Source organism: Lynx canadensis, chromosome B3 (assembly GCF_007474595.2).
Source record: "Lynx canadensis isolate LIC74 chromosome B3, mLynCan4.pri.v2, whole genome shotgun sequence".
In the NCBI taxonomy this organism is placed as follows: Eukaryota; Metazoa; Chordata; class Mammalia; order Carnivora; family Felidae; genus Lynx; species Lynx canadensis.
Genome location: NC_044308.2, coordinates 134,152,994 through 134,176,437, shown reverse-complemented (window position 1 = coordinate 134,176,437; position 23,444 = coordinate 134,152,994). Strand labels below are relative to the sequence as shown.

The following is a 23,444-nucleotide window of genomic DNA, read 5'->3' as shown; positions in this document are numbered from 1 at the left end:
GCTCCCAGATAACCCCTAGCAATCACTGGTCTCTTCTCTGTCTTCATAGTCTCGTCTTTCCCAGAATGTCATACAGTTGGAGTCATTACAGTATGTTGGAATCATAAAATATACAGCCTTTTCTGGTCGGTTTCTTTCACTTAGTAAAAGGCATTTAACTTTCCTTTGTGTCTCTCCGAGCCTTGAGAGCTCATTTCTTCCTAGTGGTGAATAATATTCCATTGTCTGGATGCACCACAGTTTATTTATCCACTCACCTGCTGAACGACATCTTGGTTGCTTCTAAGTTTTTGGCAATTATGAACAAAAGCTCTTATCAACATCCTTGTTTAGATTTTTGTGTGAGCTTAAGTTTTCAACTCACTTGGATCAATACCAAGAAATGTGATTGCTGGATCACGTGGTAAGAATATGTTTAGTTTTATAAGTAGCTGCCAAACTGTCTTCCAAAGTGTCAGTACCATTCGGCATTGCCCCGAGCAATGAATGAGAGTTCCTGTTGCTCCATGTTGTTGCAGGCATTCAGTGTTGTCAGTGTTTTGTATATTGGCCATTCTAATAGGTGTGGTGGTATCTCATCATTGTTTTTTTTTTTTTTTTTTTTCAACGTTTATTTATTTTTGGGACAGAGAGAGACAGAGCATGAACGGGGGAGGGGCAGAGAGAGAGGGAGACACAGAATCAGAAACAGGCTCCAGGCTCTGAGCCATCAGCCCAGAGCCCGACGTGGGGCTCGAACTCACAGACCGTGAGATCGTGACCTGGCTGAAGTCGGACGCTTAACCGACTGCGCCACCCAGGCGCCCCTCATCATTGTTTTAATTTGGATTTCCTGATGATGTATGATGTGGAGCATCTTTTCATATGCTTATCTGCCATCTGTATATCTTCTTTGGTGAGGTGTCTGTTCAGTTCATTTGCCCATTTTTAAATTGGGTTGATTTTTTTATTACTGAGTTTTAAGAGTTCTTTATATTGTAGGGGATCAGAATGTGCCACCCCAAAATATTCCAGTTTGGCATGAGGATTGTTTTCAGCTGAAGACAATTGAGAAGAAGCAGATACAAGAAAAACAAATCTCTGACTTAAAACCCAAGTTGCCCCTTTATTCAAGGCATCACACAACTGATAAATGAAAGAGCTTTTATTTCTCCTCTGGTCTTCTAACGAAGAGCATAGATTTTTATCATTTTCCTGAATTCTCATCTTACAAAAAGAAAAAAGAACAAAGAAAAACAGTGAAGCAATTAAGCTCGTGCGTGTGCGCACAAACACACAAAGAAAAAAAAATCTCTGCCCTCTCCCTCCCCACCAGGAAAGGCAAGATGATTCCTAATCTCCAGAGACTCTTTTAAGCCCAGAGGCCAGAGTGGAATCTACATAACCAATCTTACTAAACAAGACTTCTCTTTCCTTAGTTTCCCTCAGAGGCATATTTACTTTTCCAATTTGGCACTCCTGAAAGCCTAAACCGCTTTTCCTTTGCCTTGTCGCTTTTCAGAGAATTTACTGTTCTTGGTTAAAATGCTTTGTAAGCCTCAGGTTCTAACCACCTTGAGTTCCTCATCACTGAAGTTTCTCTAGTGTGTAAACATGACACACAGGTTAATAAACTCTATTTGTTGGACACCCAGGTAGCTCAGTTGGTTAAGCATCCAACTCTTGGTTTCAGCTCAGGTCATGTTCTCACAGTTTGTGAAGCCCCTCGGTGGGGTCCGTGCTCACAGTGCTTGGGATTCCCTCTCTCTCTCTCTCTCTCTCTCTCTCTCTCTCTCTGCCCCTCCCCCACTTGCTTTCTATCCCTCTCTAAATAAATAAATAGATAGATAGATAGATAAATAAATAAACATTAGAAAAATAAACTCTATTTGTTTTCTTCTTGTAATCTGTCTTTTGTCAGTTTAATTTCCAGGCCCTCAGGTTCAGAATTTAGGGAGGTAGAGGAAAAAAAAAAAAAAAAGAAAAAAAGGCTTTTTTCCTTCTCTACAGTTCATTTTGGGTAACAGTCCTTTATCAGGTGTGTCTTCTGCAATATTTTCCCCCAGTCTGTGGTTTGTCTTCTAATTCTCTTGACAGTGTCTTTCACAGAACAGATGTTTTTAATTTTAATAAAGTATGGCTTATCAATGTTTTCTTTCATGGATCATAACTTCAGTGTTATATCTAAAAAGTCATCCCCATACCCAAGGTCATGTAGATTTTTCTCCTATGTTAATCTTGTATGAGTTCTATGGTTTTGCATTTTATATTTAAGTCTGTGATCCATTTCAAGTTAATTTTTGCGAAGAGTGTAAAGTCTGTGTCTAGATTTTTTTTTCTTTTGCATGTGGATGTTTCAAGTTAACATTTTTTAAATGGATTTTTTTCCTTGACTGTAAAGTACTTGCTCCTTGCAAATTTCTTAGGAGTCAGATAAACATGAAGAAGCAAATTAAGATCACAACTGTAAACATTTTGATGAGTTAGCAATTAATCCTTTTAAATATGCATTTTTAATTTTTTGCTTACCATTTTTCACCTTGCTTCTTTCATTTATTCTTTGTTTCTTTTCTTCCAAGATTTTATTTAAATTCAAGTTAGTTAACATCCAGTGTATTATTGTTTTCAGGAATAGAATTTAGTGATTCATCGCTTACATACAACACCCAGTGCTCATCACAACAAGTGTGCTCCTTAATGCCCATCACCCATCTAGCCCATCTCCCCACCCACCTCCCTCCATCAACCATCAGTTGGGTCTCTACTTTTAAGAGAGTCTTATGGTTTTCCTCCCTCTCTGTTTTTATCTTATGTTATTTTTCCTTCCCTTCCCATATGTTCATCTGTTTTGTTTCTTAAGTTCCACGTACGAGTGAAATCACTCTGATGAACTTGTTTCATTTAGCATAATACACTCTAGCTCCATGCCATTGCAAATGGCAAGATTTTATTCTTTTTGATGACTAATAGTTCACTGTATATGTATCCATATATCTATATCTATGTGTCTGTATCTACATCTATATCTGTATTGTATCTTCTTTATCCATTCATCAGCTTGTGGACATTTGGGCTCTTTCCATCATTTGGCTATTGTTGATAATGCTGCTATAAACACTGGGGTGCCTGTACCCCTTTGCATCAGTATTTTTGTATCCTTTAGATAAATACCTAGTAGTGTAATTGCTGGGTCATAGAGTAGTTCTATCTCTAACTTTCTGAGGAACCTCTAAACTGTTTTCCAGAGTGGTTGTACCAGTTTACATTCCCATCAACAGTGCAAGAGTGTTCCCCTTTCTCCACATCCTTGCCAACATCTGTTGTTTCCTGAGTTGTTAATTTTAACCACTCCGCCTGGTGTGAGGTGGTATCTCATTGTGGTTTTGATTTGTATTTCCCTGGTAATGAGTGATGTTGAGCATTTTTTTCATGTGTGTGTTAGCCACCTGGATGTCTTCTTTGGAAAAGTGTCTATTCATGTCTTCTGCCCATTTCTTAACTGGATTTGGTGAGGGGGTGGGGGGATGGGGGGGTGTTGAGTTTGGTAAGTTCTTTATAGATTTTGGATACTAGCCCTTTATCCAATATGTCATTTGCAAATACTTTCTCCTATACCGTAGTCTGCCTTTTAGTTTTGTTGATTGTTGCCTTCTCTGTGCACATGGTTTTTATCTTCATGAAGTCCCAGTAGTTCATTTTTGCTTTTGTTTCCTTTGCCTCCGGAGATGTGTATAGTAAGAAGTTGCTGTGGCTGAGGTCAAAGAAGTTGCTGCCTGTGTTCTTCTCTAGGATTTTGATGGTTTCCGGTCTTACATTTAGGTCTTTCAACCATTTTGAATTTATGTTGTATATGGTGTACCAAAGTGATACAGTTTCATTCTTCTGCATGTTGCTGTCCTGTTTTCCCAACACCATTTGTTGAAGAGAGTGTCTTTTTTCCACTGGATATTCTTTCCTGTTTTGTCAAAGATGAGTTGACCATACAGTTGTGGGTCCACTTCTCGGTCCTCTACTCTGTTCCATTGATCTATGTATCTGTTTTTGGGCCAGTACCATACTCTTGATGATTACAGCTTTGTAATACAGCTTGACGTTTGGAATTGTGATGACTCTCACTTTGCTTTTCTTTTTCAACATTAGTTTGGCTATTTGGAGTCTTTTGGGGTTCCATACAAATTTTAGGATTGTTCTATCTCTGAAAAAATGCTGGTGTTATTTTGATACAGGTTGCATTGAATGTGTAGACTGCTTTGGTTGTATAGACATTTTAACAATATTTGTTCTTCTGATCTGAAAGACTACACCAAAAAAATTGCTAGAATGATACATGAATTCAACCAAGTCGTAGGATATAAAAATCAATATACAGAAATCTGTTGCATTTCTATGCACCAATAATGAAGCAGCAGAAAGAGAAATCATGGAATCAATCCCATTTATAATTGCACCAAAAGCAGTAAGATACCAAGGAATAAACCTGACCAAAGAAGTAAAAGATCTATACTCTGAAAACTTTAAAACACTTATGAAAGAAATCGAGGACACAAAGAAACGGAAAAACATTCCACGCTCACGGATTACGTTACTTCTTTCATTTAGACATTAGAACATGACCACTTTCCTTATATAAGGAAAAACACTTTCTAAATACGATTTTAATAGTTACATCTATTCTAACTAGATCATGTATTATCATTTACTTAATTCTCTGATTGTCGGTATTTCTTATTTCTTTTTTTTTTTTTTTTTAATTTTTTTTTTCAACGTTTATTTATTTTTGGGACAGAGAGAGACAGAGCATGAACGGGGGAGGGGCAGAGAGAGAGGGAGACACAGAATCGGAGACAGGCTCCAGGCTCTGAGCCATCAGCCCAGAGCCTGACGCGGGGCTCGAACTCACGGACCGCGAGATCGTGACCTGGCTGAAGTCGGACGCTTAACCGACTGCGCCACCCAGGCGCCCCTGTATTTCTTATTTCTAACTTTCACCATAATGCCATGATGAACATCTTTGTGTGGAAAGCTTTTTTTCTTTTTCTGCGTTTCAAGTTATTGCCTTAGGATAGAGGCCTGTCAGTAGACTTATGGAATCATAGAGGGGAAATAATGATAGAGCCCTTCATGCACAATGTCAGTCTGCTTTCTGGGAAGCTTGTACCAATTTACAAACCATCAGTAGTGGATGAGTGCCTATCTCCACTCAATTCTTGCCACTCCTGAACCCTGTCATTTAAAAATCTTTGCTGGGGCGCCTGGGTGGCTCAGACAGTTAAGCCTCCGACTTTAGCTCAGGTCATGATCTCCCGGTTTGTGAGTTCGAGGCCCACGTGGGGCTCTGTGCTGACACCTCAGAGCCTGGAGCCTGCTTTGTATTCTATGTCTTCTCCTGTCTCTGCCCCTCCCCCGCTCATGCTCTGTGTCTCTCTGTCTCTCAATAATAAATAAACATTAAATAAACAAATAAATAATAAAAATCTTTGCTAATCTCTGATGGGTGAAAAACTGTATCTAGTTGCAGTGGTTAAGATTTCATTGATTGCTAGTGAGGTTGAATAAATGATAATCAAATACTCATTTGTTAGCCATTTTTGATATATTTCTAAATCATATTTTCACAAACTTGCTCATTTAAACCACTGTTTTATCCAGATGGGTTTGATATTTGTTGCTTTGGTCTTTAGGAAAACTGGAACAGCTTATATAAGAGAGATACTACAACATAACCTTACTGAAGGATTTTTGTCCTCTATTATTGTGGAAGTGATAGACCCTTTTGGAATAGAAGAAGTGAACGAGAGCTCTTGTTTGTCTAGTTCCCTTTCCATTACTCAAACTGGCAACGTCACCTATAAACTTACTCTTCAACCGCAAAGTAAGTGTAATAATATAGCACATCTCTGATAGCTTAAAAAAAAAAAAAGATGAATTATCTTTTTAGGAGGATTGTTCATGCTTACTTATAAAACAGTATATTTCAAAATTTTGTCCAGTTGACAATCTGCTGAAGTCTACATACTCAGGTTCCTGGAGGAAGTTTTGGTTTCTAATATAACAAACCCTGACTATAACTTCATTAATATTTCACCGATACTAGTGCCTGTCTTTTATGCCTGTAATGTTATTGATTTCATCATAAGCAGTATTCAGGAGAAGTAAAAAAAAAAAACAAAAAACAAAAAACAAAAAAACAAACAAACAGAAATCCGAAAAAAAAAATTGTTCATGTAGATTTTTCCCTACATACTAAAATAATTTTAAATCACTGTTATGTAGGGTAATTCTTTTCAAAGGATTATACGTGATAGATACAAAGCCAAAGTTAGTATAGTTTACTGTAAGGATTTGGATTTTATTGTGAGTAAATGGGGGAGCCATTGGAGGGTTTCATGGAGAAAGTAACACGACTGGACTTAGATTTTAACATGTTCACTTTGGTTCCCGTGTTGAGAATATACTGCGTAGGTGATGGAGAGAGGTTAAGAAGGAAAGGACAAGAGAAATCAGTTTCGAAGTTGAAGTAATCAGGTGAGAGATTATATTAAATTGAAGATGCCTGTTACTCATCCAAGTGGGGAAATGAGGTTCACATTTAGGAAGACAAATGTGGAGTTCAGGAAAGGCATCTGGACTGGAGAGAGAAATTTGAGCCATCAGTACATGTATGATAGTTGATGCTATGCGACCAGATGATGTTGCCCGCAAGATGAGTGTAAATACAGAAAGAAAAGGCCTAAGATGCAATCCCTAACATTCCGACAAGTCAGGAAAGGAGACTGGATGGTCTGCTCAAAGAAGAACTAAGAGAAACTGTCTCTCAGAAGCCAGGTGAGGAAGGTCTTTCAAGAAGGAGGTCAGGTCAGAAGAGGAAGGAAAACTGACCAGCAGATCTGTATGAAAGTTACTGACCAAAGCTTTTGTTGGGTGGATTAGTATAGATGAAAGTCTGGTTGGATTAGATTCTAAACATTAGGAAAGGAGAGGAATTGAAGACAGTGAATGCAGGCAACTGTCTCGAGGAATTGTTTATAAGGGGAGGAGAGAGATTATGTGGCAGTTGAAAGAAAGCTGGGAAAGGATTTTTGTTGGTTTGTTTTAAGTGGGAGAAAATTAGAGCATGTGTACATGATAAAGAGAGCTATGAGGGTCTCTTCTGACCGCTTTATTTTTTCAGAATGAGGAGAATATTGGTGGTGGTGGTATGTTTCATGACCTATCAAAGACATTTGATTGTGATGACTCCCCTTCCTTGAAACAGCCTTCTTTTGGCTCCCTGCACACCCTCTCTGATGGATTTTCTCCACTGATTTCTTCTTTATCTGCTTGGTGAAATCTTTCTCCCTTTCCATTCCTTATATGGTGGTGTTCCTCACGGTCCTTCCCTAAAGTCTAGTTTCTTTTAAATCTACATGCTTTTTCTGAACAATTACTCATCTACTCAGCAAATATTTGTTGAGCACCTTCTATGTAATAGGCACACCTTTAGGTACTGGGGAATCACTGGCTATGTTATCCTTCTCTTGTGAAGATTCTAAATTATTAAGGTTCTTGGCATTTCTATAGTAATCAGCTTTTTTTGTCATTACTTAGCCCTATGTGGGTATTTTTTTTTTCTGATAAGGATTTTATAGAACTAGTTTCATAATAAAGTTAAAGTATAGGTTTGTGCTTGACATATTTGTGATATACTTTCTACAAAATAATTTGAATTCTGACCTCAAAATCTGGCCAGCGTGTTCTCTGGTTAAGACCATAGTTTAAAAACTCAAATTGTGTTTTCATCAGTTACGTCCACCAGTGTGCTTGGAGAACATTTGCTATTTTATTTTATAATAAATGATTCCTGTTTTAGCCTCAGGTACCATTTCTTCATTTCAAGATCTGGATGTGGAGAAGACCGTGGTGATTCCTGGTTACAGCAGCTTCATGATCATAAGCATTTTAGATGATAAGAATGCCTTGGCTATTGCTACCATGCCTGCAAAAGTACTCAACAATATGACCGTCCCCAAAGACTCTTGGTTCTTATACAACTTTGGGCACAGGAATGGACGAATGTGGAAAATATATGCAAAACCATGTAATTACTGGTTTCAACAACATGATGATTCCCTATCACTCAATGTCCTGAAATACATTGATCTGGGGAAGTCTCATACTTTAAAAGTTAAGGTCATACCTAATACAAAAGGTAAGCTTATTTGTATTGGGAAACATCAAAAGGAGATGTTGTTGTTTTTCTGGAATGTATACTCTTTGATATTATTTCCTTTATCTTTGGCTTATGTAGTAACTGGCATTCTGCTAATCACAGTATGAGCTGCTAATGACTGAATGCTTACTGTGTGCGAGGCTCTGTACTAAATTATTTTTGTGTATTTTTACTACTTACAACAACTCTAAAAGGCTAGATTTTAATTCTCATTTACAAATGAGGAAAGTGAGTTAAGTTACCAGCCCAAATTTACACAGGATTTTAGTTTAGATTTTTGCTGTCCTCTGAAAAGAAAATCTTTTAGTTACTTTGGTGTTGTTGTAATTATTTCAAGTATTTATTTTAAGCCCCCAAAAAGCCTTTTAAAATAGAATTCTATACTTTTCCCTATTTTTCCATGACATTTACTTATTATAAAAGTAATATTAAACTTCCTAAAGATGATGGAGAAATGGCATACTAGAAAAATAAAATAAAAATTTTAGTAAAAAGCTGAGCTAGAAAGAGAAGAGGAAAGATGGAAGGAAGGGAGCAAAAGAGAAAAAAACCTTGTCGCCAGAAATGAAGAGGGAACTCAAAGCCAAATAAATTAGCTACTTTGTGGCTCCCTGAAGGATGTGAGACTCAGATATAGGCCATATAGACAGAGGGATGGATTTTAATGCCCAAGCATTAGCAGAATATGCTTTGTGGTAGGAGGTTGGAACCAAGACCATTAAGTAAAGCTAAGAGCTTAAATCATGAAGAGGGGATTAGGAAAACTTTACCAACAAACCAGAGAGGGAGCTCGGGAGGTTATCGTCTCCACAAGACTCAAAGTGGAAAAAAAGGATCTCCTATAAAAACCCCAACTCCTTAAAAACCCCAGACTCCAAGACTGTATAATCCCCAGAGACTACACACCAGTTGCAGGAATCCCAAGCTGAGAAATAATTATAAGACCTGGGCTCCAGCATAGGCAAGCTTCGTAGGAATACTTTCATGACCCAGGGAACATAGACTTCTGTGGAAAAATCAATATCCATTGAACATGAATTGAGGAAAAGAATCTTGTTTTATTTTCTTAATGTTTATCTTATTATTTATTTTGAGAGGGAGAGAGAATGTGCAGGAGAGGGGCAGAGAGAGGAGGAGAGAAAGAATTCCAAGCAGGACTCGATCCCACAACCGTGAGATCATGACCTGAACCACTTAACCCACCCAGGCGTCCCAAGGACAAGAATTTTAAAACATGTAATAAAATGACCTAAATGTAAAAGTCTGCACGCTCTCTCCAAGAACTCGATGTTTAGTCTCTAAGAAGTTGAGATAATAGAAAAATCAGAAAGACACAATAAAACGAGTACATGTAAAACTCTCGAAGAGACAAAAGAAGACCTGAACCATGATGAAAGGACAAAACGCTACTTTTAAAAGGGCTCATTTTGAAAAGCAGAACCAAATACAATTTATACAAATGAAAATTACAGCCTTCGAAAAAAATGGAGGACATCTATTTCTGTTTCAATCAATATTGTGGACTTAAATTTTGTGGAAAGCTTCCCCTTGAAACCCTTAGAATCCTCTCATTGATTATATGACTCATTGTCCATATTTCCTTCAAGTAATTTTAGAGTTTTAATTTTATGGTTTTAACTTTCCAAGTCTTTAATTGATCTAGATTTTGCTTTGGTATATCGTAGGTGGTTAGCTAGTTGTTCGAACATCACTTCTTGAACAGTGTGTCCTTTCTTAACTGATTTCAAATACAACTTTATCTTGTAAACAATTTACCTATCACTTGGACCATTCTGGATATTTAAAACTCTGTTCCTTTGTTATCTCTTTGTATTCGGGCACAAATCCTACGGCGTTCTAATTATTGCAGCTTTAAAATATACCAAATGTGTTGTTGAATTATATAGTTTTACTTGTTCAGTTTGATGGAAGCCAATAGTAATCAGCAAATCAACTCAATTGCCTCTTTGTGAAGAAAAGCCTAGTGCATGCTATACAAAGTGTGGGTGTCTTGACGAGCCACATCAGCAGCATCTGGGTACTTGTACGAAGTACAGAGTCTTTTGTGGTTCCACACAAATTTTAGGGTTTTTTGTTCTATTTCTGTGAAAACCCCTATTTTGTCAAATGCTTTTTCTGCATTTATCGAGATGATCAATGATTTTACCCTTCATTCTGTTAATGTCATACATCACATTAAAGTCCCTGAATAGTAAAGCAGTCTTTGGAGAGAACAAAGCTAGGGGGCACCTGGGTGACTCGGTTAAGTGTCTGATTCTTTCGGCTCAGGTCATGATCTCACGGTTTATGGGTTCAAGCCCCATATTGGGCTCTTTACTGACAGCGTGGAGCATGCTTGGGACTCTCTCTCTCTCTGTCTCTGTCTCTCTCTCTCTCTGCCCTTCCCTTGCTCTCTCTCTCTCAAAATAAATAACAAACAATTTTTTTAAATAAGAAAGAACAAAGCTGGAAGCATCACACTCCGTGATTTCAAACTACATTACAACACTATGTTAATCAAAACATATGGTCCTGGCATAAAAGCAGACACATAGGCCAATGGAGAAGAATAGAAAGCCCAGAAATAAACCCATACATATATGGTTAACTAATCGTTGACAAGGGAGGCAAGAACACACAGTGGGATCTATCCTCTGATAGATCCAGTGTTGGGAAAACTGGATCATCATATCCAAAAGAATGAAACTGGACCCCTATCTTATACCCCTCACAAAAACTAATGAAATGGAATAAAGACTTAAATGTTAAGATCTGAAGCCATAAAACTCCAGAAGATAAGATAGGGCGAAAGATCCTTGACATTGGTCTTGGCAATGACTTGGATATGACACAAAATTCAAGGGCAGCAAAAACAGCAGTAAACAAGTGGGACTACATCAAACTGAAAAGCTTCCGCACAGCAAAAGAAACCATAAGCAAAATGAAAAGACAACCTACAGAGTGGGTGAAAATATTTGCAAACCATATGTGCAATAAGGGGTTGGGTAATACTTACAATACATAAGGAACTCATACAACTCAATAGCAAAACCAAACAAAACCCTACAAATAATGCAATTAAAAAAATAGGCAAAGAACCTGAATAGACATTTTTCAAGGAAGGCATATGAATGACCAACAGATAACGTGAAAAGGTGCTCACCATCACAAATCATTAGGAAAATGCAAATCAAGACCACAGTGAGGTATCACCTCACACCTGTTAGAATGACCGGTATCATAACGCCAAGAGCTAGCAAGGACTGCTGAAGATACGGAGAAAAGGGAAAGCTCATGCACTGTTGGTGGGAATGTAAACTGGAACAGACACTATGGAAAACAGTATGGGAGTTCCTAAAAAATTAGAAATAGAACTATGATATGATCCAGCAATCGCACTTCTGGGTGTCTATCTGAAGGAGATGTAATCAGTATCTCAAAGAGATATCTGCAGTCCCATGTTCATTGTGGCATTACAATAGCCAAGCTACGGAAAAAACCTGAGTGTCGGTTGATGGATGAATGGATAAAGAAAACATGATGTGTGTGTGTGTGTGTGAGGAATATGGATGATATGCTAAGTGAAATCAGCCACATAGGGATAGACAAGTGCTGTGTTATCTCACTCAGGTGTGGAGTCTAATTTTTAAAAAGTCTAACTCACAGAAATTGAGAGTAGAATGCTGGTTGCCAGGGGTTCAGGAGTAAAAAGAAATAGACCGATGTCAGTAGATACTTCTCACTGTAAAGTGAGTCATCGTAAAGTGAGTAAGTTCTGGGGATGTAATATATGACATGGTGACTATAGTTAACAGTACTGCATTATATCCTTGAAATTTTCTAAGAGTAGATCTCATATGTTCTCACCACACACACAAAGTAACTGTGAGGTGGTGGGTGTGTAATTAACTTATTGTGACGATCATTTGACAGTGTCTATGTATATGTATACACACACACACACACATATATACATGAAATCATCATATTATACGCTTTAAATATATCCAGTTTTCTTTGTCAGTTATACGTCAATAAAGCTGAGGGGGGTGTGGAGCTTCAGTGCCCTCCACAGACCCCGCTAAATCAGAATCTGCGTGTTAACAGAATACCCGATGATAGTTTAGGAAGCACTGGCCAGATCGCTTTGGTTTAAGGGAAACTGTTGCAGATGAAACTTCAGGCTAATCATTTCCTACTTCTCAGCCCTTTCTGATTAGTAAGGATGGAAGTTAGACTACTTGCTCTGCCAAATCTCTTTTTCTATTAAATTTCTCAGTATGGAGTGATTGCAAGGCAGAGACTGGCTGACGATGTGCCGCGTTAACTGCCTAGTTTTGGCAACGGTGGCCGACAGCTCTTTTAACTGAGCATGTATCCTTCAGTTTCTTCCCTGAGCCATGCAGTTCAGTGTGACCGGTACTGTCCAAGTGACCTTTCCACGCATTTGAGAACTTGGCTGAAGAACGAGAAGTGGAGGGGAGCAATATTTCTTTGAGAAAATATTTGCAAAGTTGAATTTTTCTAAGAACCATCAAAGTTAACTCTACATAAATTCCTAACTATATTTGTGGCCATTATGCATCCTTCATAACGGACTCTGCAGATGTTCTAGAATCCTGATTAGCCAGTCATTATGAAATCGTTTAAAATTTTCATGATTATGCAGCCCTTGGGTTGCTCAGTTGGTTAAGCGTCCAACTTTTGATTTCGGCTCAGGTCATGACCTCGCGGTTCATGAGTTAGAGCCTCACATGGGGCTCTGCGCTGACAGTGAGGAGCCTGCTTGGGATTCATTCCCTCTCTCTCTCTCTCTCTCAATAAATATTTAAAAAAGTAAATAAAAAATAAATTTTTCGTGATTTAATTTTTTCCTTTTTATTAATTTCCAGAAGAATTTTACCTGGAGAGATAGATATAAATGTAGATACAGATATTTTAGTATAGTTGACACCCAGTGATTTAATTTTAACCTTTGGCCTTGTTTCCATAGGTGTTCGAACACTTCAAATACCACTACTGAATGTCATTGTTGGAAATCCAAATTTGTTAGAAGTTAAAACTGAAGGCTCTTTCGATGATACTGATAGTTACGTAATGAAAATTTCTGCAGCTAGCAAAGCTTTACGTCAAGTAAGATTTTAGTTACAAAAAAAAATCTATTAATTATGGAAAACTTAGAGTATAAACTAAGAGAAAGAAGAGAAAATCACACATAACCCTATCTATCAAGAATGACTAAGCACTTTTAACATTTGGGAATTAACCAAAGGCATTGTAGCAGTACAGAACAGAGGTTGAATGAGTTTTGGAGAAGACTGGCTGGTATAGATCTTCTGGTACTGTCTGTGAACTTGGGAAGGTCACTTTACCATGGCTCAGTATCCTCATCTAGAAAATGGAGATGGTAATGATAATACCTACCTCATAGGGTTGTTTTTGAGAATTAAATGTGATAATTCAAGTAGGACATCTAAAACAATGTCTAGGGGCACCTGGGTGGCTCAGTCGGTTGGGCGTCAGACTTCTGCTCATGACCTCGTGGTTCACAAATTTGAGCCCCACATTGGGCTCTGTGCTGACAGCTCAGAGCCTGGAGACTGCTTCGGATTCTGTGTCTCCCTCTCTCTTTCTGCCTGTCTCTCTCTCTCTCTGTCTCTCAGAAATAAACATTAAAAAAAATTTTTTTAAATAATGCCTGGCATGTAGAAAATCCTCAGTCACTATAAACGAACTGTATTTTTCTTTTCTTTTTTTCCCTAAAACTGGGAGAGCTTTGTACATACACTTTGAACATTTTGCCCCTTCCATTTAACTGTATGGTTTAATCCTTTTGAGTTACTAAATATTTTTCTACATATTTCAAAGTTGTTTTTATCATGAAGATTTTTGGATGCACAAACAAGTAGAATTTCCATGTACTTAATACTCAAACAGTAGTCAAGACATTGCTACTTTTGTTTTATCATCACCCCTTCCCCCTGCTCTTTGGGTTTTGGTTTATCGTCTGAGATATTTCAGAATGAAAGCAAACATCATGCCATTTCACTTCTTACATGATTCAATACACGTGTATAAAAAATATGTGACTATCTCTCACATAACTATTATCATGCCATTGTTTTTCCTAAAACTTTTTAAACAATTTTTTGGCATCCTATAAAACCTAGTCCATAATCAAATTTCCCCAATTTTCTTAAAAATATTTTTATAATTGTTTTGTTTGAATTTGGATCCAAACAAGATTCACACAGCACGTAATTATTTTTCTCTGAAGTGTCTTTTGTTTGAAGGTAGGTACCAGTCCATTTTCTTCCCTTGTCATTGAATCATAGAAATCAGATCAGTTGTGTTATAGAATGTCCAACATTTTGGATTTTTTTTTTGTTTGCTTCCTTGTCTCTTATTTAACTTGCATGTCTCCCAACCCTAACCATATTCTCTTTAATGGTAGAACAAACCGTGTTTAGATTCTGGTCCAATGTATTTTGGTAAAACTTTTTAAAAATACATCATGTTTAATGGGTACAGAGTACGGGGACAGAGGTACAGTCTACAACACCACTACAGTTATTAGTATTTCTAGATTTTTAAAATTCCAAAAAGACTTTAAAATTTCAAACGGAATATAGCTAATTTTGTTGAATATTCAACAAAATGTGTTCAAACACACATATTGTGCATAAATTCCTACTAAAAACATATCTTTGTGAGCTACAGCAATTGCTACATGTATATCTTCTTTTCAAAATGAATACCAGTGGAAGTTATTTTATTCACATCATCCAAGCAAATCTCCAGATGTTCATGAGGGAAGGGGGGGAAGCATCATCAGTCTGAGTAGGGTGTAATAATGGAGTTTATTTCATAAGCTTTCTCATTTCCAGTGTTGCCCACAGCTGTTAGATAGCAATGTACTTCTTCCTGGAAAAGAAAGTGTTTTCTGTCATGATTTATTCTCAAACAATCTTTATGGTCAAACATATCTCTCTATTTCTATTTTCACTCATTTCTTTTCAGATATTCTTAAATTTTTTTAATGTTTATTATTTTTGAGAGAGAGGCCACGAGCAGGGAGGGGCAGAGAGAGAAAGAGATGGAGACACAGAATCTGAAACAGGCTCCAGGCTCTGAGCTGTCATCACAGAGCCCAATGCGAGGCTCAAATTCACAAGCAGATCATGACCTGAGTCCCAGTCGGACATTGAACGGACTGACCACCCAGGCGCCCCTCTCTTTGTATATTCTTTCATTGGTCACTGTGTTAGTTTACTTGGGTTGTCATAACAAAATACCACAGACTAGGAGTCTTAAACCACAGAAATTCATTTTCTCACGGGTGTGGGGGCTGGAATTCCCAGATCAAGATGTCAACAGGGTTGGTTTCTTCTGAGGCCTCACGCCCTGGCTTGTAGACGGCCGTCTTTTCCTCGCGTCTTTACGCTGTCTCACCTCTGTGTGTGTCTGTGTTCAAATTTCCTCTTGTTATAAAGACAGCCATTATATCGAATTAGGGTGCACCCTGATGATCTCAGTTTAACTTAATCCCCTCTGTGAAGGCCCTGTCTCTAAATAATAGCCACGTTCTGAGACACTGGGAGTTAGGGCTTCAACATACAAATTTTGAGTGAACACACTTGAGCCTGTAACAGTTACTTTAAGTAATCTTCATTTACTTGGATATTTCCAGGGTTCAACTTCATTGGCGTTAGTTGTCTGGGGAGCATCTACTGAGTGCTTTGTCACAACAGTCGTGCCAACATTGAAAAACAGCTGTAGTTATCTCAAATCCATGCATCATATTCCGAGTAAGCCTATCCCACTGGAAGACTGGACTAGTGGCATTCACAAAGACAGTCAGGGGTTCAATATGATCAAAACTTTGCCGGTAAGAACCCCAAGCGCATTGTCGTAAGGGTGCCCATGACATACTACTTTTGTGTGATTGGCTGGCCATTGTGTCTGAACATTTCTTTCCTAAGATACTCAAAACACCGGTCATTTTTCAAACTTCTTATCATTTTGAGGATGTGATTATTATTTATTTCTGAAATATAAGAACTTCCTGAAATAATGATTTTTCTCGGTAACTCAGTGCCACCATTTTAAAAATCACTTTATGCTATATTATGGTGGCATAATCTCGGGGATTTTGTAATCTACAGTGATTTGTCATTATGTTGACCTGTCCCGGGCTGATAGTTTACTGGTTCCATTGTGATGTAGTTACAGTTTTAATTTGTGCCTTGTCAGTATCTGTGACACCTTAAAAAATATATATATATAATTATTATATATATAATTATACATATTTATATATAATATATTATATATTTATATATAATATAATATATATAATATAAATAATATATAATATAATATAAATAATATATAATATTATTAATAATATAATTATAATTATATATAATTATATATATATTATATATATAATTATTATTCTTTGCTAACTATTACTTTTAATTTTTCTGTGACAAAAAATCAAATAACCAAACTTGAAGGTTTATTTACTAAAGACATCACTAAGACTTTTTATAAAGTGTTGAAACTTTATTGCATTTGCTTCATGGTAGCTATTTTATCTACTAACATTTTTTTCACTTATTTACAAGTTGCAAACAGTTCTATTACCATGGGTTGAGGTTGTCGAAATTCCAGAAGAATAAGGTGTAAGGAGTGCAGGGGAAGTAGAAATGGACTCTAATACCTGGAACTAAAAATTAAAAAAAAAAAAATTGCTTTGAATGTTTTTATGGAAAATCAAGATTTTTAAGTTAAAGACTTAGTAAATAACAATGAATTACCTGTTTTCTTTGCTTGGTCACTTACAGGTCAACTACCGGCCTCCATCTAATATGGGGATTGCCATTCCCCTCACAGATAATTTTTACCATGCAGACCCTAGCAAACCCATACCGAGAAATCTATTTCCTAAGTCAAAGGTAAATAATTTTTCACATTTAAACCAGTACTTATTTGAATTCGAGAAATCATTCAGCGAAATAACAGATGGCCCTAGCTGCAGGGATTAAATGAGAAGGTGTATTCTAAACAATGTTCTACCTGCCCTGATATGTCAGCACTGTTATTATTACTACGACTCCTACCCTCTTCCTCTTCCTCTTCCTCCTCCTTTAGCCCCGTCTCCTCTCACTGCTATTTCTAGAGGTGGTTTTGGAGCCAAGAAGTCTAAGTGGACCCGTTTCTCCTGACTGTTCCCTGGTTCCCATCTGGATTTCCAAGGGGATACGTGGCGTGAGAGTATCTTTTCTCAAAGGAAAGGAGCCCCAGGCCCGTTTCATGTCCAGCTTAGTGAAGTGAAGGGTTGTCCTTGAGGAAAGAAGACTGTTTGATCCAACACAGGCACATTTAAAGTGCTGCCAAGCTTCTTCCTAGAGAACAACCACACTCTCTGGAGTGTGGACTGAACATGGTGGGAAGAACAGAGAGAAACCAGTAGGTTCCGAGGAAGAGTACGTGATGGGCAATGCACCTACCTGCCTGTAGATGTGCACAGACATCCACATCCATTCCATATCCACACGCACTGTGTATGTGCACGCACACGTACACAAAGACATAAAATGGTTCTTTCCCTTGTTCAGAACTCTCTCTTGTCACCCCATGTCATAGGGAGTAAAAGCCAAATTCTCACAGCGGTCTATCAGGTCCTTCATGATTTGGCCTTGGCATTGCGTCTGACCTGATTTCCCCCAGGGTTAATCTGCTCTAGCCACACTGGCCTCCATGTGGTTCTTCAGATATGCCAGACATACTTCCAACTCAGGGCCTTTGCAGCTGAAAAAATTCCTGTCTGGGATGCTCTTCTGCCAGAGAGCACACAGCACACTCTGTCACTGTCCTCAGGTCTTTGCTTCAATGCCACCATCATTGTGAGGCCTGCCTTGACCACTCTATTTAGAATCGGAAACTCCACTTCCGTTGTTACCCACTCCTTGTCCCCCTTCTCTCCCTTATTGTTCTTCATTGCACTTATTATAATTTTACGGATTTTGCTCATTTGTTTTAGTTATCATGATTCATAAAAAGATAAGCTGAATAAGTCAGGGTTGTTGCCGTTGATTTGAAATCTTCTCCTCTGCTGCCTCTTTAGTACCCAGAACAGTGCCAGACGTAAAGAGTGCTTTAAGACTGTTGGACAAACTAATAATACACATTTGTGCAAATATTATTGCACACATAACACAGGGGGAGGTTGACTTTTGGCTGAATCTTGCATTTTGGTGTAAGAAGCTCCGTTCCAGGCAATGACCAGCTATAATACTGAGTTCTGCTTTGATTCCCCTTTTTTTCCCCAAAGATAAACCCTGTTGTGTCACTAGAACCAAGCTTCCACTACTGAAATATGATTTTACTATACTTACGTGGAAATCCTTAATTTGTTTGGATTTTCAAGATTCTCTTGAATCTTGGGAGTTGAATCTGGGAGTTGAATAGTAACTGTATCTAATTTACAGCTAAGTCAGTAATTTTTTAGTGTACTTTTTATGCAGTCGACACATGTTAATTTCAACATTTCTAGTGCTGTCAGCTACTGTACAAACAGATGTTCTCTGAGGATACAGCAACAAACAAGATAGACAGATACCTTTATAGATCTTTCCTGTAATGGGGGAGGATAGGAGTTAAACAAAAAAGTTGTACAAATTAAATACTGTTTCTGTATGTATGGCCGTGCATAACCCGAAGCAGAATTATCTAGGCATATTTCTGCAATGCAGCTTTCTCAATTGTCCCTCGCAGCTACTGAATCAGAAACTATGGGTGCAGTCCTGAAATTTGCATTAAAAAAACCTCTCCTGGTTAATCCTTACTTACCCTTACACTTAAGACAGCCAAGTAGTAGAAATAGACACAAAACACACAAGATGACTGTGGATCAGGGGCATATAATCTAGTCCAAGGGAGTCAGACTGAAAGAGGAGTAGGGGTGAGCCAACAAAGGAAGAGCAAGGCAGGGTGTAGAAGAGGGTAAGGGAGAGACAGAGAGCATCCCAGAAGAGGCGGTGTTGTCACAAGGGCAGTCATGGCAAAGAGCTCCATGAGTCAGGAGAACCGGGAGGCATGGAGCGCAGTGAGTGTGTCTGTGTAAGACAGAGAATACACATTCCGTTCAGTCTGCGTGGAACATTCATATAAAGTGATGGCTTATTTTGTAATAAAGTCTTAGTGAATTCCAAAAAGGCTTAATATGGTCCGCATTCTATAACTTTAATTCAAATTAAAGAAATGCAAAACAATGCAAAAAGAAAATAGTACATGCAGACACACATATATCTTTAATTCACTCACCCCTAAATCTGTCTAGTGTGACTTGTGAAAAATCCTAAGTAAAATATTACCAGCAAGTCAAATGCAGGAATGAATACACTAACACCGTAGTGTATCAGGAGACTGTAGAGTTTCTCCAGTGTGAGCAAGTTTGAGCGTAGGAAAACATTAAAATAACATACTGCATAAATGGATTGAAGTAAAACTAATCTCAACAGAAGCCATAAAACATATTTGATACAATGTAACGTTCATTTCTGAATAAGTTTATGTAAACCAGAAATAGAAGTGATACCACCCAATGCAATAAAATCGGCGAGAAGTCCTTAGCAAACATATAAAGTTCAATATTAAAGCATGAATGCTTCAATGCTTCTATTTTATTTTGTTCTGTAGGGTCAACCTAAGCCAACACAACAAAAGATAAATAAAGTGTAAATATTGTAAAGAGACAAAACTCACCATTTCCACATATAATTACTTAGAAATATGGAAGAAACCACTGGCAAACTACTAAAATGAATAATCATTATCACTAATGTAGTCCAATGGATATCAGATCACAAAGAAAAATCAGTAATGTTCCTATATATCTGTACTAATTAATTGGAAGTAATAATGAAAAACAACCCACACTTCATCTGCATACAATAAAAGATGTAGAATTTAATCTAAAATTATGTGTAAGGCAGGTATGAAAAACATTGTATGATTTAGGTGAAGCACATAAAAAACACCTAATAAATTGAGAGAAGTCTCATGTTCTTGATGGGAAGGTTCACCATTAAAAGCTCAGTTCTCTCCAGAGTAATTACACTGCATTCAGTGCAAATACAATCAAAACCCACCAGGGTATGTTTGAGGGAACACGGTGGGCTTATTCTAAAGTTCATAGTGAAAAGAAAATTTGTATTAATAAATAATCTGAAGGGGCTCCTGGGTGGCTCAGTCGGGTAAGTGTCCAACTGCAGCTCTGGTCATGATCTTGTAGTTCGTGGGTTCAAGCCCCATGTGAGGCTCTGGGCTGTCAGAGCCCACTCATGCTTGCTCTCTCTCTCTCTCCCTCTCTTTCTCTCTCTCCAAAATAAACATTAAAAATAAAATAATAATAATAAATAATCTGAAGAACAGAAAATGAATGGATTTGTCTTCCTCTATATAAAAAGTAATTAAAATAATATAGTATTACTCAAAGTAAGCAGATAGAAGAAAGTAGTAAAGATTAGAGTGGAGGTGAATAAAAAAGAGAATTGAAGAAAGGTGGAGAGAATCAACTTTTACTTCATTATTAGTGGATATTTTTGCCCTATTAACTTCTCAGGGATTTTATGCATTCAGGGAACAAATATTTATTGAACATTTACTCAGTTGGCAGAAAGCCTGCCACAAAAAAAACAAGTCAACCTGTGTTCTATTTGCAGAAATCTGGTAAATTCAAACAGTGTGCTAATGCGTCTACTCGGGAAGAGTGTAACTGCACGAATGATCAGAAATTTTCACATGCTGTCGCTTTCTCAGACTGCAGAGAAAAGGTAAGCTAATTTTTAATTACCCGAAGACAAAATACTTTCATATCAATAAAGATTTTGAAATGTGCAGTTTGATTAAACCTGAGTGTTAAGACAAAGAAACGTCTCATTATGACACAGAATTAAATAGGACACAGAGCTAGAAAGATCTGGATTTAAATGTGCCTAAGCCAGTTAATTAACCACTCTATAAGACAGAAGAATACCCGCCCTACCCCGTCCATTTCACAAGATTCTTACGAAGATACGCACACAGGCACGTATCTGTATGAAAACAATTTGTGACCTGTCCTACGCTACACTAGATTATGATGAACATTGATTCACTAAAAAAAAATGTGTACATGAGTGTCAGTGCTGGGAATATGGGAGATCAAGTCCTTGTAATCAAGGAGTTTGGTCTGGTAGCAGCCACAAAATAGAAGACAGTATAGTATATTGGTTAAGAGAAGGGTTCTGTGTCAAATGTTTTATTCTGTTAGCCTCAAGACATCCAAGAGTGTATCAAATGGATATTGATGTTTGCAATAGGTGAGTTAAATGTCCACTTAGTATAGCTTTCAAGTAGATCTATTTCAAGGCCTTGTAAGACTATATAATAGCATTATAGACTCTCCATCTCTGTCTTCTATCTATCTATAGCATTATATTAAGTGATTTGATTTTTATAAAATCTTTGATATAAAGATAAAATCACTGAATACCATACCATGTTGGGCATAGACTTAGCATTCAGTGAATTGTGAGGAGTGTCACATATACCCCTGCAACTCTCCCCTCACTGAATTACAATGTATCTCTTGAACATTTGCTGACTGCCAAACGCTGCTCTACGCATTCTTCGCGATTTGTCTCCAATTCAAGGCACTGACAAGCCAGGTAATTTGCCAAAGATCACCTTGCTGATACATGAAAGAGTTAGATTTCAGCTTTGACTCCAGAGCCTGAGCTTAAAGAGTGTGGCTGAAAGATCATGGCTGGCTGGGAGAGAGGTGTGAGAGAGGTGGCCAAGAGCCACCTCATGCAGTGCCGTTTGAGACGCGGGTTAGCCAAAAAGGTTTGAATACCATCATAGAAAATTTCTGAAAAAAGACCAATAGAAAGCCATGAATTTTGTTACCACAATATTTGTGTATTACTTTTGGAGTTCACGTTAATTCTGCTGTAAGACACCATGTTTTTCACGCCCTGAGAAGGCAGAAGCCCTGAGAGGCACATGTCCCTTAGAATGGCCAAGCTCTCGGAGAATGTATCTATTCACTCTTTACCAGGAAATGAAATTAGTCCTGAATTGTCCAAATTGACATTCATTCTCGGAATTTGCATTTTAGGTTCCTCGTTTTAAGTTTCCAGTTACACAATATCCAATTTCTTTGGAAATTTACAGTGAGGATGGACATATCCCAGTGGAAATGCCGTATCTGGTTACCGTGACTGAAGTGAACAGGAGGGAAAATTGGAAACTAAGTAGAATTTGCTTTCTTCTATAATTATTTTGTCTTATAAGTAATGTTGTTATTACCTAGGTAAGCGGCTTATAAAACCAGTTTACAACAACCAATAGTTCTTTGGAAAAGAATTTGAGTCCATTGGCAACTTGCGGTTTACTGTCCTCCTTGTCTCCCACGTATTTCATTATTACTTTCGGTGCCCTGGATTTCGTGGCATAACAGCATTTTTGAAGAATTTGAACTGTAAAACATTTGAAAGCCATTTTGTAGATGAGTAGCAAAAACGATTGATTGAATTTGTGCTACACATTGGTCTAGTGTCTCTTTCGAATGGTTTCGCTGTGTTACAGAGAAGGTTCTAAAAGGTGTGGCCAGATAGCCTATAGAATCTACTCTCTAATATGAGCAAAGTTTTTTCAAAATTCTATGGTAAAATAATTTAAAAGATGCAGAAATTTTTTTAAACAAGAAAAATCAGGGGCACCTGGCTGGCTTAGTAAGTAGGGCACGCAACTCTTGATCTCAGGGTTGTAAGTTTAAGCCCCATGTTGGGTGTAGAGATTACTTGAAAGTAAAATTGTAAAAAAATAAAATTAAATTAAAATTAAATTTACCACAATTCAATGTTACCTCGAATATACAACTCTTTCCTGCACATTTTGTTTATAAATACTTTGAGGCAATCTCCCACTCGATCAGTAAGTAGACAAATAGATTGATAGATAGAATTAAATGAAATTTTGGCCAGTTATTAATGTTACCAAATATCCAGACACTGGGTGTTCAGTGAGTCTTACTCTGCCCAGTATATGCATTCTTGAAATGAAAAATCTAGCAAAGAAAACTACTATTTCACTTTACTAACATCCCCATTTTCTGTGGTATGCTGGAGCCTAACGTTGCCAGCTTTTGAGCATCAATTGTTAAATATTCAAGCGTTTTGTGTACTGGTTGTTAAGCCATTAG

At 37.5% G+C, this 23,444-nt stretch overlaps 1 protein-coding gene across 1 annotated transcript in view; it reads left to right on the top strand.

Annotated features, from left to right (window-relative positions):
* CATSPERB (cation channel sperm associated auxiliary subunit beta) overlaps positions 1–23,444 on the top strand; it is a 104,816-nt gene that overhangs the window by 70,028 nt on the left and 11,344 nt on the right. The window contains exons 17-23 of the mRNA XM_032593495.1: positions 5,661–5,851; positions 7,835–8,167; positions 13,182–13,321; positions 15,879–16,076; positions 17,038–17,148; positions 20,920–21,030; positions 22,359–22,494. Coding sequence (XP_032449386.1) covers positions 5,661–5,851; positions 7,835–8,167; positions 13,182–13,321; positions 15,879–16,076; positions 17,038–17,148; positions 20,920–21,030; positions 22,359–22,494 — 1,220 coding nt within the window. The remainder of the gene's footprint in view (positions 1–5,660; positions 5,852–7,834; positions 8,168–13,181; positions 13,322–15,878; positions 16,077–17,037; positions 17,149–20,919; positions 21,031–22,358; positions 22,495–23,444) is intronic.